Raw genomic sequence first — 20,485 nt, forward strand, 5'->3', positions numbered from 1 at the left:
AAGGCATCAAATTCACATCAGTTCTCTTTGCTCTGTTGTAATACAAATTAACAGGAGCAGAGTATATCTAGATCAGGTAAAATTCATTTGAAACAGAGCAGCTGATGCTTTTGTCAGCAATCTCCAATCTATTCTGCCACACTAAATATTTTTTTTTTCTAGAAAAGCTAATTACTACAGAACACAGTCAAATAATAAATGGCTTTTTCAGATTTATAGATATTTTTGAGGTGTTTGTAAAAAAAAAAACCAAAAATAATTTATAAAAACAAAACAAAAACCCACAAACACCATAACATCCTTCTAGTAATAACACACAGAGGTGGTCAGCCAACCTGTGAATAACAGATCAAAAAGAAGCAGAAAAACAAACTCACTTTATTCATTATACTATATATACTAAATTTGTATTATTCAATTATCCCTATTCATGGGCTGTGGTTTTACAAATTTCTGATGTTGATTCTGGGAAAAACTCTAATTATACAACTAAATGTCAAGATTTCCTTTTTGTGTTTTATATGCTTGATTTATACATCTATTTAAAAACATTTGGTGTGTATAGATACTACAATAAAAATAATTAAAACAAGACACGTCTTAAAGCCCACTTGTTTAAGTCCCACAGAATCTATGTTTCCTTTCAAGAACTCCCATGCTTCTTGGACTGGTTTCAAGTTATGGGCACTTCCAAAAAAGAGAGGACAGCACGGAAAACCGAGTCTTAATTACTACAAACAACGGTTTATAATTGCTCCCCTGAGAAATTTGTGTAAGTTTAAAAAGAAAGGATATGCATTTCACAAGATTACCCCGAGGCATTACAGACACATAGCTCACGGATGGACAAACACATACATCAGAACAGGGTCCTTAATATTAAGTGTTAGTAATCTGATCCAGTACTTTAGAGGAACACACACATACAGCTACAATGCATAGCTTAAGCAGTATTGAAAACAAAGAAAAAAAAGTGAAAAACAAAACATTATACACAATTTTTCAATCCTCAGTTTTACATGAAAGAAGACTTACTTTAAAGGGTAAAAATAAAAAAATCAAAAACTCAAACTAGCCAACCAGAAACCCCCAGCCAAACGAGCTCTTGTTATCTGCAAAGCTTTACGGGCTTCTGTGCAATTTATCTGTGAAATCTCTATAACTCAAAGCCAGTTAAAGTTTGATATCAGATCCATAAGCATCTCATACAGACCTGCAGCAGTCCTCCTCTCAAATCAATGTACATTTTTGGAATAGATTGCTCTGGGCCAGGATCACCGCTGTGCTTACACCACTTGGCTTCCACTGTAACTGAGCAGCAAAAAGGGCCGATCAAAGACCTGGTTCTTTCTTTGAGACTTGTTTTAAGCAGGAAATCTTTTATGTCCAGGACAAAACATGATCCATGGATTCCTGAAAAGAGAGACAGAGACTTTATCCTGCTGGTAGTCAGTCTCCCCAAATTTTTGTCATTGCTGTCTGGATTCGCTTTAAGTTGAGATTGTGAATGTGCACCAGTAAGAAGTTTCTCACATAAGCAGCCCCACAACATCCATGGAATTATTTGTGTGGACAACTGCTCTCTAGTCCAAGGAAGAGATTCACAGTTGGACAAGAGAACGTGAGACTTTTTTTTCAGCTTGCTCTTACAGCATTACTGCATATACTTTATGCACTGTTGCAGTTATGGAGCAGGTATGTTTTAAGCACATTCCTTACAAAGAACTATTTGCCAAAGCATTATGACTTTTTACATGTGTGAGTATTTTAAGGTTTATGAGAAGAGACATTTTTTTCATTAAACTGTGACATTTTTTCAAAAGAGTGTCCTAAGAACAAGAACAGCTGCTTCACTTGATTATATTTTAACCTGATAGGAAATACTTATTTTGAATGATTCTCTTTGCTTTAGTTCAGGTTACTTATAAAGTACTGCTTTGCTAGACTTCGGAGTGCTTAGCGGGAGAATAAAGGTAATGTTTGAATTCAAATAATTCAAAGCCATTACTGTAACTCAAAATATATAACATATGTTTACCTAAAAACAATCTAAACTTTTCACATTATAACCATCTGCAGTTCACAGAGCTTTATAAAACATAAAAAAGACAATGGCAGGTTAGATTTATGATAGACCTTATGTTCTCACATTAAAGAAAAAACATTTTCAGGAAAGAAACACCTAGAATTTTCACATCTCTTGTGAATTTAAATTACTGCAATCACAATTTAATAAAACAAACCACACTTACTATCTTTTTAATACTTAAATATATTTGCATGAGAAGTACTATAACTGAGGCTGGGTTAATTTTTTTGTTCTGGTGCTTATAGATGAATATTGAATATGGCCATACTTCATAATGCCTGTGGGTTACTTCTCTAAAGAAACTCAATACTTACTTACAGAAGATGAATGATTGAGAAACACCTGAAGTTTACACACAGTTTCATTTAATATTTTCATACCTTTGCTGGTAGAAAAGACCCCCAAAATAATTCAAAATGCTGTTTTGAATACATACAATAAAACTTCTCCAATGAACCTTTGAGAATCCAAAGGAAAATGTCTGCATCCTGGCAGATATGATTCCATAACACCAAGACATATTTCATACAATGGAAGGAAATATACTGTGTTTCTTTTTTTTCCTATTACTCCTGCATCCACTAAGAACGTGGTTCACATTCGCAATAGCTGCAATGGCACTGAATTGTACTTGAGCAGGAATCACAAATGAGAAAAATAAGTGTTGGGTTGTCTGAGGTTTAGTAAGACTGACACAGCCTTGATTGAACACTTGCCTCATGCCAATCTAAGAAGGCTGTTGTCATGAACTGTAAAGGGGTGACAGCCCTGGGTTCTTCAGGCAGGCTTCTGAGTGCCTGGGCCTGGTCTTATCTGTAACGAGCTTACATGTCAGAAACTGTTCTGAGGATATTTTTTTTTTTACATCAATCTCCAGTGATAATCAAGAACACAAACATCAGCACTCAGTGATGCCTCTCCTTTTGGTCTGAGTTTGGACTTTATTCTGCAAAACTGGTGAACATTATCAGCCTCACATACAGTCTTACGCCAATAAAAAGGCGTTTTTCTGAAAATGCTATGCTCAGACTGGTTATTTTTAGAGGCATTATAGTATTTGGAACTTTATTTTTTTATAAAGTCTACATGAAACTTTTGTTTTAAAGAGGAGAAATTCTAAGCAACTATTGCACAATTCTGCAATATATAGAAATGTTCTATAGTTTTACTGGAGCATATGCCAAGTTGCAGAAATAACAAAAGGGAAAAAAGGAATGCCAGAATACAAGTGGTTTTATTTATGTTTTCTTTCACTGGGATTACACTTGGAAGGATTATGTTTTGCAGTCTTCTGCAGTCATCTCCACGAAGTACAAAGAAAACACAATATCCAACAGCTTAACTACAAAACTGAGCATTCAGCACATAATCCTGCTATTTGAAAATCAGCAGCACATTTCTCAAACACCGTGTAAACAACTGAGAAATGAAGACACAATTAAGACGAAGTTAGTAAATTCTAAACTAATACACAATACAAACACCTCCACAGCCTGAGTTCTACAAATTTCAGGTAAAGCTCACAGACCCAGTGAGAGATTTCTCACTGGGACAAGACTGTTCTTCATAGCAGTACTACCTATTTGTACTTTGGAGAACAAAGTGAATCTTAGTATAAAATTTTCCGCGCTCTTAATGGAAAAAAAATTAAAATAGAATCATAGAATCACCAAGGTTGAAAAAGACCTCCAAGATCATCCAGGCCAACTGTCCAGCAACCACCAATATTTCCCCACTAAACTATGTCCCTTAGTACAACATCTAAATAGTTCTTGAGCACCTCCAGGGATGCTGACTCAAGCACCACCCTGGGCAGCCTGTTCCAGTGCTTGACCACTCTTTCAGAGAAGAACATTTATTTTCCTAATAAATAAAATAAATAAATGAGTGCAAAGAGCATTGAGATGAGTTTGCACAAACTGATGTGAATGCACAGCCCTTAAAAAGCAATAGGAAACAAAGAAATCTTTGGGTGTAGGGAAAGCTTCAATGGGGTACCACAAACCAGGACAGAAATCCAAGAAGGATGACATGAGAAAAGAAATAATCTCACATCCTAGGGGAAGGGGGTGAAGAAATATCAGTATGTGCTGGAAAGGAGCTTATTTTAGCATTGCTAAATGTCATCCTGAAATTCCAAGTATAGGCTCAGTGAGTGAAGTTGCTTTCCTAAGACTGAAAGGCATCTCAGAAAGGCAAAGATGCAAAATATTTCTCCTGCTTTTTCCCTCCAAAGCACTATTTGCAGTCAATCCTTCCATGTGTCTCTCACAAACTTCTATTGTAGAACTGTAACTTAAGTTTAAACAGATTAAATCAAAGTCTCCATCTGAAGTGAACTTGAGATGGCATCACACAGAAGTCATATATCTTCATAAACGATTGTTGTGATATGTAGAAGTTAACTTGTTCTGTTTGGATTATTGCTCATGAACACCAACATACTTTTCAGTACGTGCAATAATTTACTTCTAGAAACAAATGGTTTCATGACTCTTAATATACTCCTCCAAGAGACTAATAAATATGAAGCACTTGCTTTAGACACTGTTTAAAGAATGCTGCAAACCCTCCATTGTCAGACCCCACCCTGACCCACAGCAGCACCTCAAGATGCTGCCATTCTAACTGAGCAAATCACAGCATCTGTCAGGTTTCTTTCCGTCTCAGTACAGCTTTCCTTACAATGACATACACTCAAAAGGTATATCCAGATATTTTTACACAGCTGGGAATAACGTAGGAGGGTTTGAGAAACACCGGGGTTAGAAATCACCTTGCACAGAAGTTACACATAGAGGTCATCAGATGAGAATAATGAAGAAAATTTACTAAAAGACAACATTCGGTTTGCCATTATGACAGCCTTCTTTGTCAGTCAGTAAAGACTTAATTTATGCTAATATAAAGATGTTTCATAGAATTTGAGTGCTGCACATAAACACATTGGAGTTACCATCAGTAAGAGGCACCACGTTAAACTGCCCTCTGTGTAAATCTCTGCATGTGTGCACAGAAACCCAGAGCAGCCCGTTGAAAAGGATGCAGCGAACACACTGCTTACAGCAACAATCAGCGCTTAGGCAAAAAAGGTGTTTAGAATGAACTCTGTTATTTTTCCTGGTTCACAAAGACAAAGGCAGAGACGATGTTTAGATATTAACTACAGGCATTTTATTTTACATTTTGAATTGCTGATATTTGAATTGACTCCAAATAAAACAAGTAGAAATGCAGCAGGAATTTTTTTTCTTTTGTAATGCACCGCACTGCTCTTCCTTGGGTAGCTGTAAATCCTGTTTGGTTCTCTGCACTGCCATCTAATACAACACAGAGCATTATTTTAATTGGAAATTTCTACATGGGAAAAGAGTTTTAAGAAAACAGAACCACGCGTAATAAATAGAACAAATTGCACTGGGCTATGGACAAGGTATATTTTGAAAAGCCTTTTGGAAAACAGTCACAGCTTTGCTACAAATCCTATCTCTGGGAAAAAAATTGCTTTTCCCAGTTTGAGTCAGCTCAGGAGCAACAGTGTGACCCAGAGTCTGAACCTGTGGTGTGGGCTTAGACCAGGAGAGATGCATGTGTGCTGTGGGGTCAGCACCACCACAGCTCTCTGGTATACTCCATGGTTGGACAGCACAGACAGTATCTGGCTGCTGACGGGTAATGGGCAAGCAGCTCTCCCTTAGTACCTTCTACTTTAATGTCACACATTACAAGGGTAATGATCTGTGATATTTGCTTTGGAACATTCATTCTTCACATTTGCATTTAGTATTAATTTAACAATTGCTGCAGATACTAAGGCAGCTATGATTACATAAACGTATGTATATTAGGTATAATTATTCATGTGAATTATTTTCCTCTTTAGAAAACTTGAGATACCTCACCTATTGAAAGTAGTTATGCTACAGTTGCAATGCTTTGCTGATAGGTATCCTCTAAGAAGTGGCTTCTGACAGAAAATGGGGCTACAAAGCTATGAAAATAATTACAAGGGGAATACTGTCGTTTATTTAAGAAACAGCCAATTTAGTTAATCCTGGAAACAGTAGTAGCAAACAAACAGTGAGATGTAGTAAAGGACAATTTTCCAGGAGAGATTTAGTTAATAATCCACTGACCGCACTGGATTTCTCATTAGTGTCGAGCTGAATCTTATGATAGTTCATTCTCCCCATGAGAACAGTATTTACACATTACCAATTAACTATTCTTTAGTGAAAGAGAGTTGTTCAGCATTACATATGGACACATGTGGGCTCTGTAAAAACACGAGATGTGTAACACACGGTAAACAGAAAGTAATGATCTTAAACAGGCCAAACCCTTGAATTCGTCACTAATAAATGTCCCCCTGCATTCAGCAGTCCTGGCTGCTGGGAGCCTGTTTTCTTCAAATACTTCAAACACTAAAATCCAGGAACATTTATTATTTTAATCCATTACAGGCAGTGCTTGATTTAACTTTATTGGTTGTGGTGGTGGTGGTGGTTATAGTGGGGGTAAAGCTATGTTCTTTTACACATCATTTCAAAAGGGCTTAATTATATTTTATAGCTCAAGCCAGGAATCCTGCTTGTTTTGTGTCTAACAAGGTTCAAATGGAGTTCAGGTCAGTGATGAATCAGAAGAGAAGTCAAAGATGGTTATCTATCTGAAATGAGCTCATCTCCCTTAAAGAATAACTGGGCAGGTACATCATGTTCATTACACTACTGAATACTAAATAGCTGAAAAATCTCAATTCACTTGTTGATCTGGTAGTTTTGGATTATGTGATATGTCTGGTCAGAAAGGGTGTACTAATCTAAAGGGACTTTCAGTTTTGTTCCAGGCTGCTTTTGGTATACAATAATTTTAATATATGTGTAAACCGCTGTACTGTCCTACCCTATTTCAATTAAGTGGAGAAAAATGAAGAGTAGTGAACAACGAAAACAGTGCTCATTTCACCTTTGTCAAGCCAGCTTTCAGAACTGAGAGTTATATCAACACGAGTAATACTTAGTTCTTGTCTCATAAATATTTTATCTTTAGATATAATTAGTTTTTAGAAAAGTGACTAAACATTCTTGCTATTGCTTTACAGGTGGGCATAGAGAGGTTCTTCAATTAAAAATGTGCTAGCACAGCCATTAAAATAACTTCCCCAGTGTGTCAGATGAATGTGATCTTGCTGGACACTCCTTTCCTGTTGCATCGGTTTTCAAACACATCAGTGCCTTGATACGACTCCTAACAGCTGCAGGAATAACAGAGCTAGCAAGAGGCCAAGTGTGGAAATGCACGGCCACAATCACCTGGAGTTCCTATGGAATTGCTCCCTTTCTCTGGGTAAGAAGCTGGTGATCTCATTCCATTATAAATACTCTTGTCACAGAAAAAGAAGAAACGTGCTGCCAGCATGCCTGCAATTTGAACAACCTTGTGAACTGGCCCCTAAGACCAAACAGTAACAACTGATTGCTGCTTTCTGTACCGCACATTGCAAAATATCCTAAAAAAGTCCTCTGGGTTGAGCTGAAGTAATGGCACAAAGTATCAAAAGTAAAAATAAAAACCTTGGCATTCATGATCTATATTCTAATTCTTAGAGAATTCTGCAGAACCAAGTACTGTGAAAATAACATACAACTGCTATGTAAAGCACTGGGATCCACATAACAGAAGAAATCCTGGTCTTAAAAATATGCAAACACTTTCACAATGAAAGCAGAAGAGAATACAGAATCAATCATATATGTTCGGAACTGAATTTCAGTTGGAGTTTACCATTTGAAGATATTTCAACCGTAAATGCAGTTCCACAACAGCAGCGCTTCAGTCAACGACCTACAACTAATTTTCTTTTTTTTTTCCTTCTTCTTTTCCCCAAGTGAACATGCTGGTTCCTCAGTAGCAATTCTGAACCCTGTTACGAAGTACCAGTAGGGAATCTGACCAGGATTAATAGTGGTACTCAGTACTGGGATTAGGTGGTGTCTTGTTTCATGGATTTTAGGCCATCTGTTCTTCCCTCCTACATTATACTTCTGCAGAACTATAAACGCACCTCCACCTCAGGGACTATAGAAGGGAATTAGAATTCTTCTGCTTTTCATTATCACAAGATTCAGTAACTCATTTCATTGTCAAGATAATCCCCTTTTACTCTTTCTTTTGCGCTTGCAGGGTATGCCAAAATGACAAATAAAATCCCAGATGTTAGAGACCTGATGAGGTCTCCACCTTTTCTTGAGTGTTGGGTTTAAGCTACTTGGGACACGGTGTCAAATCGGACAGGATCCCGATGCCCACACCCAATATTCATTAAGGTTTGTTAGTGATTTGTATAGCTGTCTACAAGCTGCACTTCCACCTCAATCCTCAGTGGCCATTTAAATATTTAGTTTGTCCTCTGACTTTTACTGACAAAGAATTAATTTCCTATTGTTCAAGTGTTGGAAAGAGTTTATATTTCTTTCTAAAAGTAACAAAGGCCTTCTGGGTGTTGTAAATGGCTTGTTACTGCTGCATATTATTTTAGGTAGTCATATCTAATTTAATGTTTTATTTCCCCATGGGCTAACTTGCATATCTGCAGCATCCAAAGGCTATGACAACGCCTTAGCAGAGTTTTCTCAGGAGAGCCAGTTAACCCCAAAATGAAGTCTGGTCTTTGTTCTCCACCAATTAATAGCACCATTTATTTTTTAATATTTCAGAAAAATATCTTAAGTATGTAATTTCTTCTATGTTTAGTAAAATGTCCTTGTAATTATCATACGTACAACTAGCGTTTACTTTTTCCCCTTCTTAATATGCTAAAGTAAATATATCCGCATATGGGACAAAGGGCTGGGGAACTCTATGATCTTTGGGGCACTTACTGTACACAGCTCCCTAACTTCAGGCAGTGCACAGCAAGGCTTCCCTCTGTGTCCAGCCAGAGGATATTTAGACTCCTCTGATAGCTGCGGCTTTTTGCTGTCTGGGGAGAGCGCAGTTCTCCAGTTCTCTCATTTATCTGCTCTGCTGGCAAGTAGATAGTGCTAATTTCAACACCAAACGTAAATTAACAGGAAGTCATATGTGTAGAATCGCTTCGTTTCCTCGTATTTATTACTAGAAGTGATTTGGACTTAAAAAGCATGCAACTTTCTATAGTGAGCTACAGATCGCAAGCAATTGCAAAGCTGCAACCCTTGAGTGCTGCAGCCACTTCGCAGAAGATGTCACATACCTCAGAGGACAAAAATCACTGAACCAGGTCTAACAACAGTTTTCAAACTTCAGGTTTTCATCAGCAGTACAAACAAGTTGTCAAAAATGAACTAAATGTTTGTTACTTGCTTCTATGAAACGGGCACAAGTTTTAACTTGTAACTCTAAGCTACAAAACCTAAACTGACTACAATTAATTATGTTATTTAACACCAATATGACTTCAGCTCTTGCACTTGGTACTAGAAAAACTTATATCTTCAGGCTTTTCTAAAGTAAAATTAATAACATTTGGGGGTAAAGGAATTTTTTTTCCCCCAGTACACTGCATGACATTGTACAATAGTAATACTTTGCTAAAACCAAACTATTCAGGGTAAGTACAGAGGAGAGCTTAAGTGTTCTAGCAGAAATACTTACTGCATTGTTATAAGTAACTGCTGCACTGAAACATGAAATAGTCAAAAAAAATGAAGTCCCTTGAAACGCTAAAGGTTTGGGGTTGTAATAACACTGCAGCAGGATAAGTAGAACTGAAGGTGTTTCAATTTGATCCAACTGTAACGTGAGGGTTCAATAATTACATTTGTTAGAAGTGAAAGAAATAATTCAACTAATTAGCCACTGCTTTTCAGAAAGTACAACTTTTTAACATTCATTAAAAAAAAAAAAAAAAAGAATAATTAAAAGACAGAGGCTTTATCTTCTGTGAGTAAGCCATGAAAGTCTAGAGGGAAAACTGATAATTAAAAAAATCCCTATATAGCAGGCTTTTTTTTTTTAATTTCAGCTGAAGAATCAAAGCATTAAATGGGGTCACGCACTTTTGTTTTCCTCCTATAACGGAGGAGAAATGCCGACGATACAGTCATATGAGGTTGGTTTTTTTCCCCTAAATAATTCCTAGCAAATAGGATTCCTTACAAAACAACTTCATCTCCTGCACTAAAGCTCATCTGGAAAAGGGGTCGTTCACACTGTTTATAAAACTCCGCCACATAAAATGTGTAAAAAAACATATTTCACTAAAAATAGCTTGCGTAAGTAAGGGATTAGAGTAGTTTCTACTGCTGTAATTGTTCCTTTGTAGTTTTTTCCATGATGTTTTTGAACAGTGTTTTTAACTATGTTTATTAAAGTCAGCACATCAAAAAGGATCAAAGAGAAAGCTAGTGAGAACCAAAGAAACCCCAAGCGTATTGTGTTGTCTCACTGGGGAGTTATGCAGATTCAAGTAAACAAGTGCAAATTGTTGAGGTTTTAATGAAAATTTTCTACAATTATTGTATCTGAAGTCATTCTATATAATAACATCTGTACAGCAGATGGCCATACTGTACAAAAGGCAAGCAACGCTCCTTTTTCTTTCTCTGTTTTAACAGTACATCTGAGATGACTACTTTTGTCATTGCACTTAGTTTGGTTCAGCAAGTAATTCGTAAAACGCAGCTGCTGCAGATGGTCACAATAGTTATTTGACTGTAAAATCAAAGACACAGTGAAGTATTTGTGTATTAGTTTCGTTCTGTAAAAAAGTCTGACATGAAGCCCATTCAGCTCAAAAGGTGCATCTATAAAATGTTCTGCAAGAGGAAAAATAGTGAAGAACTGACATATTTAAATGCTCTTTGCTCCCAAGACACAGCTACCACATTTTTCTTTTTTTTCTAAATTGAGTTAACTTGCATAATTTTTTTGCAATAATAAAGCAAATCCAGTTAGTAACTGTGGCATTCTCTAAAGCTATTCAACACAAGATCATAACAATGCTTCCCCCACGGAGGATAATTAAATTCATTTCCTGAAATTACATTTTTCACTTCGGTTTCTATCTGAACTTTAGTTGCAAACTGTCAATTTTATACAAATATCCAAACAATTTATTATTAAAAGGTTTTGGATGGTTTTGATCAGCTTTGCCAAAGTGTATCTTTCGTACTACTTGTAACAGAACTATTTCTAGCACAGCCACACCTGTATGCAAAATGTCATGCACATTCATTTATCTTTTCATAAAGCAAAGGTATGTCAACTTTAGTTGCATAAAATGTTAAGAGTCTTTTAAGGTCCATTTACTGTCTAGTTATAGATGTTTTCTATATAGAAAACCTAGTTTCCATTTTCATTCATTCAGTATCAGTACTGCTGTATTCAAGACAGCATGTTACACTACAAACATGCTGAGGACTGTGACATGAAAGATGAAGATTTATTTACTCAGGCTATCAGCAAAACTGAGGCAGAGAGCTTCGCAGCAGAGTGTTTCTGAGGCCTCAACACACACGGCAAGGTAAGTCCTCTTCTGGGAGGATGAAGAATTCCAGGGTAAGCGACATACTCTGCTGAGTCTGCTGAATTGCTTTACACTGCAGTGACTGAACAGACTCGGCTTTGATATATTGAAGCTTGCTGTGGACACCATAATGTATGGGATGGATAATGTATAAATGAGGGGAAGTGATGGAAAGAAAGAGGATTATAATGCACAAAGAAAACGATAACTATTTAAAGGATATTAAAAAGACCCCTTATTCTGTTGCTGTGCTTTCTATGCCAGGATTGCGATATGATTGGAAAAGCGTGGGAATGCAGTCACTGCTCCTGCCTGCACTGCTGTTTATTTATGGATAAATCAGGAGTTTCAGGCTCCAGCACTTTCACAGGCTTTCAAGTCCTCTGAACCTTAAATTTTTCATTTTTAACTTTTAAAACAATAAAGAAGCACTGAAACTTGCTGGCCCTAGGAGAAATATTTCTGATGAAAAAGAAATAAATCACCACCTAGCTTGGCCTAGAACTCACTGCTCTCAGCTATGGACCGTTTTATCGCTTGAGCAGCTCTGCCAAATACCAACACCTGGCTCACCTCCAGATCATGCAAATGTACCATCTTGTTAATTATACTAAAAGACTAATAAAACAATTTATGCAGATATTCAAAATGTCTTCATTTTAAACGAGTATCTGGCATTCCCATTATTGGAACAATGAAAGCAGCCATTGGGACGGGCACCTTCATTTTCTCTGTGAGCCTCTCAGTTGTGCAGAGGAAACATGTAACAATATAAAACTTTATAAGCCTGGAACAGAATAATTGTAGGACCAAGTATTTACATAGTAGCATATGTCAGGACTCTGAACTATTGGGTCCTAACAAGAAAAAGTAGTTACTGAGTGAAAACTGTCAAAATGTTCTTTGAAGTGTGTGTTGCATTATTAGAATCCCAGAATCTTGCAACTGTTATTCCATCCAGAATCCTGTCAATAAATTAGTTATTACAATCAAGGGGGTACTGACTACAAAATTATGCACTCCTGGGTGCTACCTCACTGCAAGGAGAACTCTGGCAAACAGACCCTATTATGGGTTTGCTATTTTCTGCCATGGATTCACTAGGCTAGCTATAGGAGTTCCACTAACAAATGGGTACTGGACCATCACTCGAGCAAATCAGCAGCACTTCTAATTATCAGAAACTCTTACCTGCAGTTTTATGGCCACCTTTAATATTCAGGCTTCCACTGAGGTTTGACAAAGAAGCTAACAAACAAGGTTTACTTGGATGTGGGACGGTTTCCATAGAAATGACCATTTGGACGGTGTGAATGGAAATTTTCTGGAAGCACGAAAGAGCTTGCCACAGGTTTTCTTGTACTGAAACTTCCTGTGCAGCACTGGTGTTCACTGCAGGTAACAAACCCTTTGTACTGGAGTGTTTGGCTCCTGAAGCAACAGCCTCATCTGGATGAGTACCAGTTGATGGAGCAGTTTCCTTCCCAGTCTTGTTGTCACTTGTGGTCATAATTTTCTTCAAAAACTCTTTTAGTTGATCAAGTTTGACAAAACTCAGATTTGCTTTCAAAGGTTTGGATATATCCACATTGATGTCAGCTGTAGGACAGAATTGGGGATAGAAACATCAGAAATTACAATGCAATTATTCAAGCAGTGGAAAAAAGTAAGCATTTACTGGAGATATTCATAGAATCACAGAACTACTCAGGTTGGAAAAGACCTTAAAAATCATCGAGTCCAAACACGACCTAACCATACTAGCCTAACTAACAGCCATCCATTAAATCATGTCCCTGAGCACCACATCCACACGGTTTTTAAACACATCCAGGGATGGTGACTCAACCACCTCCCTGAGGAGCCCATTCCACTGCTTAACAACTCTTTCTGTAAAGAGGTGTTTCCTGATATCCAACCTAAACTTACCCTGGCACAACTTGAGGCCATTTCCGCTCGCCCTGTCACCTGTCACCAGTGAGAGATTATTCCTATTATGGTTCATTAAAGGAACTAAATCACTGATAAAACGTGAAGAGGCAATACTTTCATGAATAAATCTGAATTGAAGTATGAGCAGAAGGACTACAAGCAATCTTCACTATATACAGTTCTAAAGGAAGAATCATGTCTCAATCTAAATCTTACTTTCTTGTTTCTTTCCAGGGACCACCACAACTATCTGAAAGGCAAACACTTCATTTGAGTTTGTAGGAAGGTAAATATGTAGCCCTTTTGTGTCAAAACATAAATACACTCCACATTCTCTTGAGTTTTCCATACAGTAGAAACATTTGACTAAATTCCAAAAGCAACAGTGAACATTTTCAACGCATTTAAATGACTGAAAAACATGTATATTCTTTCCTACATGGCTTATAAGTGGTTTTCTTCAATGTATTTCTATGCTGAATTGAAAAATTAAGCCAAATATAAAACTGAGTTATTTTTGATTTGTTTTTCAGAGAAATTGAAATACATGATATTTCAAAAATATCATAAAGTCACAATTTTTCATCTCTTTAGTAAAGGATTTTGCTACCTCCCAGACTGCTATAATATGCACTGAAATTTTAGAAACCAATAACAACATGAACACCATTGATAACAGTTGTATTTCTCATAGTTGAGACGTTGCAGTTACCAAGATTATTTCACAGATGGAAAGCAGGATTTTACGAAGTTGAAATTTACTCTTGTGCTGCTGTCTGCCCCCTTATCAGTACATTATACTTTGTTACAGGAATCCAAGTTTTACTTAGTTTTTAAAATGTTTCATTTCAAATTAAACTTTCACTCGGTACTTTGGCAACCACCTGGTCAGTGGTAAAAGCATGCCTTCACCTTGCTGTTTCATTCCTGCCCCCCCCTTCCCTTCAAGAGCAAAAATGGATTAAAATTCTCTTCAGATGCCTAAGCTATATTAAATGTTCAGAGAAAACAGTGCTACTTAGTTCCAAGTTATACTATCAACACATAATGGAAACCCTGTTTTTTGAAGGTTTTACACAGATTAAGGAACATTTAACCCAAATTAGGACTTATATTAAAAGTTGTCCAGGATCACATTCTACTCTTAGTGCAGATGCAAACTGATAAACTTGATTCTCCCCCTCTAGTAAATCAGAAACTTGTAGCACAAGGGTAAAGTGTAGCAGGAGCAGAGATTTGGATCTGTTCTTAAGCTCACGCTCGTAACTAAGAGTCCTAGGCACATGGCAAAGCCACGCTCTGACTCCCCAGAATATCTGCATGTGCAGTTAGAGGATTTGGCATCCCAAGAGTTTGTGAATTTTAAACTGGCACTTTTTCTACAAAGATGTGATAAACTTGCCATGAAAGATTTGTTACATCTGAACGAAAGCACAAAAATAATCATCTTAGAAAAACATCAACAGTACTTCACAAACCAAAGCTAATTGGAATTTAGGATTAAAAATCTATTTTAATTGTTGCTCTCAATTTTAATCATTAGTTTTCTGAAAATGCATTCTTTTATGTCAAAATCTTCCACACTGAGCCAAAGCCCATAGTAAACACTAGCAAACACATGAGCCTAATAGAAGGGCAAGTATCAAAGCTAGGGAAACTGGACATTAGAAAAGGGAAAGATTTTTAGGCATCCAAAGCCATATGCAATTAACTTGGAAGATTTTTCATAATATTTATGTACCACTCTTTTTTAAAAATTAAAACCAAGGGAAGAGACGTTGTAACACTTGAAAATCCTTCTACCTTGGCACTAAAAATACCCTGCCTCTGCACAAAGCATTGGTCCTCTCTTCCCTTTAAATGGAGAAAGGAGTGGTATGAAAAAAAGCACAGACATGTGGCACATTATGCTGTTCACTTATCTATGACACTCAGGTGGAAAGGAGAACAGCATTTTTAAAAATGACCCAAGTTTGAAATCTGACTCACACCAGGATTTGGGGCCCTGAGTCTCTTCAAAAAAAGCCTCTTATGAACTTAATTTTCTTTGTTATATAAATAGTAGCAGGATACTGAAATAAAACAGAATTTTTGGCATTGCTACACAATTAAGTACATCAGATAGTACATAAAGGGAAAGCATCCTTCTGTCCTGGTGTGAGGGCTTTCACCCTGCACTTCTTGGCCAATGATATGTTTTAGTGCTAACGTTTTCCTATGGTAGTGGAACCTGAAAGACAAAAAAAAACCCCTAACTCTGAAAACTACTTAGACCTAAGCTGGGAGGACAGGTGTCAAACTAATGCTTGAGAATAAAATGACTGAAAAAGACTTGAGAATGCTTGAGAATAAAAAGACTGAAAAGAGGAGCTGAATTTGAGAGCTTCAGTTCCCTATGGGTTTTGTTAGGGCAGAGAAGCCGTGGGGCTGATGGAGATCTGTGCTGGGATGTACCTAGGTTTAATCAGAGCTGTTACTCATTTTTATAAACAAAGCACTCCTTCAAAAAAGCAGTAAAAAAATTGATACCAGAACACCAGAAATGCAAATGGCTTTCCTGCTTTCTGCTTGGAAACCACACATGTCACGCAGCAAAAATGCTGTCGTGACCGATAACTTGACAAGGGTTTGTATTAAGTTATTATTTTACAGTGAATCAGCCCCGACAGAAAGGGGTGGCAGCCAAGGAGCGTAACTGCAGAAAATGTAACTTTGGAACCTTCATTGCAAATATTTTAACTATCTCATAATGACATAGGTTATTTTTACAACTGGGGGAAGATTATGTAAGGAGATTCTTTGGCATTTTAAATAAAACATTAAAAAATAGAACTCCAATTGTGTAATCTACATGTTTTTAGTCTTTGTCCTGTTCTACAATTTATACTTAGTACTTTAAAAGAAACTTTAACATTCCCTCTAAGAAAAACATATCTAAGTGATGGACAGCAACAGTGAAAACTGGTGAAATATGAAGAGTTATTTATAGCAGTTGATGAAGATGGATGTTCAGCAGTTTCTCCAGCCATCCAAAATGGGCTAAAAAGAGATGTTACAATGCAAAAGGTCACCTTCCATGCAGCTGGAAAAAAAATCCCAGGGTGTAAAATGCAGCGATAAGAGTATTTTTAGATGATGTTAAACACCTTGGGAAGCACGCCGCACATTCCATACCAGTAGGAAAACATGGGTTCTCATAATTCAAACAACACTTTGAATTGCCCCAAAATTATATCAGCATCTGAACAGAGCATGAAGTAACTGAAAGCCTCCTTTAACTCCTCAGTTACATTGCTACAGTTCTCTGCCTACCAGTGACTATCTACTACAATTACAGACTGATGCTTCAGATTTAAGGCATAGTAGTAAGATGGCTGTCACCTATTTCCAGCAAATAAAGAATAAGAGAATTACTGGATTTGTAAAGATGTGGTGTTCAAGTGAGTTATTTCTGACTACATTTTAACAACGCTGAGCTACATGATATTAAAGCAAAGTATTTACTAGAGTGCAGCATTTGAGGGTACAATTTGAATTTTTCTTCCTCGCTTGCAATTTCTTCACTACATCTCTTTAGATTATTAAGTAAATCCATGTCTGTCAATTATTAGTTTCTAATTACCCTTCACAACTTTCTGAACAGCTACTAGGAAACAGAATGATGAAATAACTAGTGAGTTAAAAGGAGATTAGATAAATATAAATAAATTACACTTATTATATGCTCCCACCACACCAGGAGATGACTTAACAGCAAAAGGAAAAGAATCACATTGCAATAATGAAATCAGAGAGGGAATTGAGGTCCCAGAGGCGATTCTACGGAGTTTATGTTAATGTACACCTTGTGGGGGACCAAAAATCAACTGGAATAGTTTCCTGAAAACGGTTTCCAGCTATTTTCTCATTTAAAAAGTTCCAACTTCACTTGACCCATTAGTCATCATATTACTTACATTTATTATGTATTTTGAAATCTATTACAAAAAACCCAATGGATTCAATATGGCCAGTTTGAACAAAATCATAACATCTATAAAAGAAAACTTATAAGCAGTGCACAGAAATTCCTGTCTGAAACAATTTCTTTCTTTGTCATTTTATTACTTATAGCTTCAGATAAAAAAATATCTGGGTTATGAGTATTTTACCCTTGTTCTCTGTAACATTCAGATTTGTACTGTGAAGATAAAATTTTATTCTGTGAACTTGGGATAATGATATTACTCAAAAGGACTTTTTATTTGGTGAGCTAAAGATGAATAAGCAATACAAAAATAACAGAGCTCCCAGGTCAGTAACAGCTCTTATTGAACTCAGCAGGCTTATTCTAATATATACCACAACCTAATGTTTGCCAGGCTAATATTTCTATGACTAATAAACTACCATAGGATTCTCTTAGTCTGAAAAATCAGAAAGTAAACTTCATGAAAATTATTTATAAGTTCTATTTATAACAGTAGTATCTATTCACAGACTATGAGAGATGTTGAACTACAAGAAAAATAAGGCATTTCTCAGGAATTTGTGACTTCTTGTACACCACATTCTGCAATGGATCTTTCATTTCCCATAGCTAATATGCAAAGGACCAGATCTTTCCCTCTCTGGATGGACACATTTCTCTCTGTCTTTTAACCCACGAAGGCTGTAAAACACAAAAGAATATAAAACATAGAACAAACTATTTGCCCTAAACTCAGGACAATTGAATTCCTAGTTCTAAACAGGACAGGAGCAGACATCAGGCATGAAACATTTTACCATCCATAATATCCTTTTCTCTGGGAGCCACCAATCCTGATGTAAGAAGTCTAATAGAAGAAATCTGAGGAAGGTAAAGGTAGTCTTGAGTCCTGATTCTGATTTGGAGTCAGGGTGGCCCTTCAATAACAGGGAAATGGATGAATTGCAAGAATTAAATTTATTTAAAAGAAAAATGGAAAACGAGAGACTTGTAAAGAAAAGACTAGTTGTATTATTCTCAATTGTCCCTGGTTAGGCATCAAAAGAGAGACAAATTAAAAGAAATTGAAAAGCAAGAAGAATCCAAAAGAATTGTTTTTATCTTTTAATGCATTACTCCCAATTTGGATCAAGGAAAATGAAAAAAGAAACTTGAGACAAGGCTTCAGAGGCCATCTGCAGTCCATCTTGTGTTCTGCTTCTGTGAGGCAGATGCCAATTAGTCTGGAAGAATTGGTAGTCATTCCTCAGTACTCATATCTACCGTAGTTTTCATGCTGCAGCCCTGCAAAAGAAGCTCTCTAAGGCCAATACAGCAAACAGAAACCACCAGGGAGCTTAATAAACTCAATCCAAGTGTTTGCCTGTGGCAACAACTCTGGCTTCCATGAGGGCACCTCTGACATTATGCAAAGGTGACATTAACAGCTTTAACCATTGCCTGGGTTTGAGAACTCCGACAAGGCTCAGAATGCTATAATATTATTATTTTTAAAAACTGTCACAATTAAACCAAAATCAATTGTTGTAGGTCTTGAAGACCAAACACAACACTAACAAAGGGTGGAAACTTACTACTTTTTACAGGACATTGACTGAAATGAAGTGACCATGCAACAACAAAATACATCACAGAAGCATGTCAGGGGTTGTGTGGTGAGGCCAACACATACAGTGGGCACTACCATGAAAAGAAAACCCTAGCTAAGAGAAACATTAACTCTCTCAGCAGAGAGTCAGAGAAGCTGAAGCACAGAAAGAAGAAATACATTGTTCGAGGCCACAGACCACGTTTGTGAAAAATAACCCATAAATACTGAATATTATCTGATTTAGCTGCTGAACAATACATTTGTATTACAATCTATGTGAAAAACAGAAGGGCAAGTTTTAAAAGAGTGCCAGTATACTGTAAAAGCTACCAAGAAAATATTTTCAAACTTATCCATGTGGCTTTGGTGCGTAGTTTCCATTTCAGTACTTAGAAATTTAACAAACTAAACTTTATTGAAAATAAATGTTGCAGCCACTACTGTTAGAAGGTAATTTTACGCATTATTACACTGATATTACAGTCAATAGATGTGTTACAAACAAGGCAGATACCTACAGGCCGGTACACCTGTTTGGAATATTTCTGCTTGCCCCCTTAATCAAATAAATATCATTTCATGGCTACAGTGTCAGTGCTTTAAAAACTTGTTTGTAAAAGAGAAAAGGCAAAAAAAATCTACTAGAAAGTCAAAAGTTTTGCAAATGACCCAGAGTTAATTAGAAAAGTCTGCACCCTGGCCAGTTCCCCTTCTCATGTGTCAGCTCTCATTAAATCAAAAAATTCTCATTTCAAAGTTAACAAACACCATGGTTAACAAAACTGTTAAACTGGGATCAAGTGGGCACATTCCTAGGTTTATATATGATGTCATGCTAAGCAGCCCACAGCTGAACTTGCAAGCAGTATGAATGATTTTTCAATATATTAAGTATCTGATCTAATGCTAATTTTCTCTCTATAGGCTAACTGTGCTGGGAACAGGTGGCCCTGCTTTCAATTACGGAGGGCTAACATGCCAGTGTGAGGCCTGGATTAGTTCACCTTCTCACAGGGAATTTGCCTCGGTTGGGAATGGATTTATTATGGCTTCACACATGGAACGGGGCTCATGTCAGCTGAGGGTAGTGATACATCATATGATTCAAATTAACCTGCTGTGGACTGCTCCGCAGGGCTGATATTGTGTATTAAAATGACGACATTTTTAAAACAGCTTGAAAGAAACCAGGATTGCTGAAGTGCAATGGTTCCAATTTGTTCCAACTAATCTATCACCTGCTGCAGATACTGTTCTAGCGGGTTTCTAGTAGCTGCTATTTTCCAGGTTTCTCCAAACCACTGACCTTGCTAATGGATACAACTGTTGCCTTTGGAAGGCAGGGAAAAGCTGGAGAGAGTGGGACACGCAGTTTGTTTGGTGCTGTCACAC

The 20,485-nt window shown here is 36.9% G+C and overlaps 1 protein-coding gene across 1 annotated transcript in view; it reads right to left on the reverse strand.

The window, feature by feature from the left end:
* Window positions 1–20,485, reverse strand: part of VPS13B (vacuolar protein sorting 13 homolog B) — a gene marked incomplete at both ends in the record, with an annotated part of 421,628 nt that overhangs the window by 79,152 nt on the left and 321,991 nt on the right. The window contains 2 exons of the mRNA XM_079533473.1: window positions 1,214–1,413; window positions 12,792–13,199. Of these exons, the coding sequence (XP_079389599.1) occupies window positions 1,214–1,413; window positions 12,792–13,199 (608 nt within the window). The remainder of the gene's footprint in view (window positions 1–1,213; window positions 1,414–12,791; window positions 13,200–20,485) is intronic.

Source organism: Tetrao urogallus, assembly GCF_951394365.1.
Source record: "Tetrao urogallus genome assembly, chromosome: 3".
Taxonomy (NCBI): domain Eukaryota; kingdom Metazoa; phylum Chordata; class Aves; order Galliformes; family Phasianidae; genus Tetrao; species Tetrao urogallus.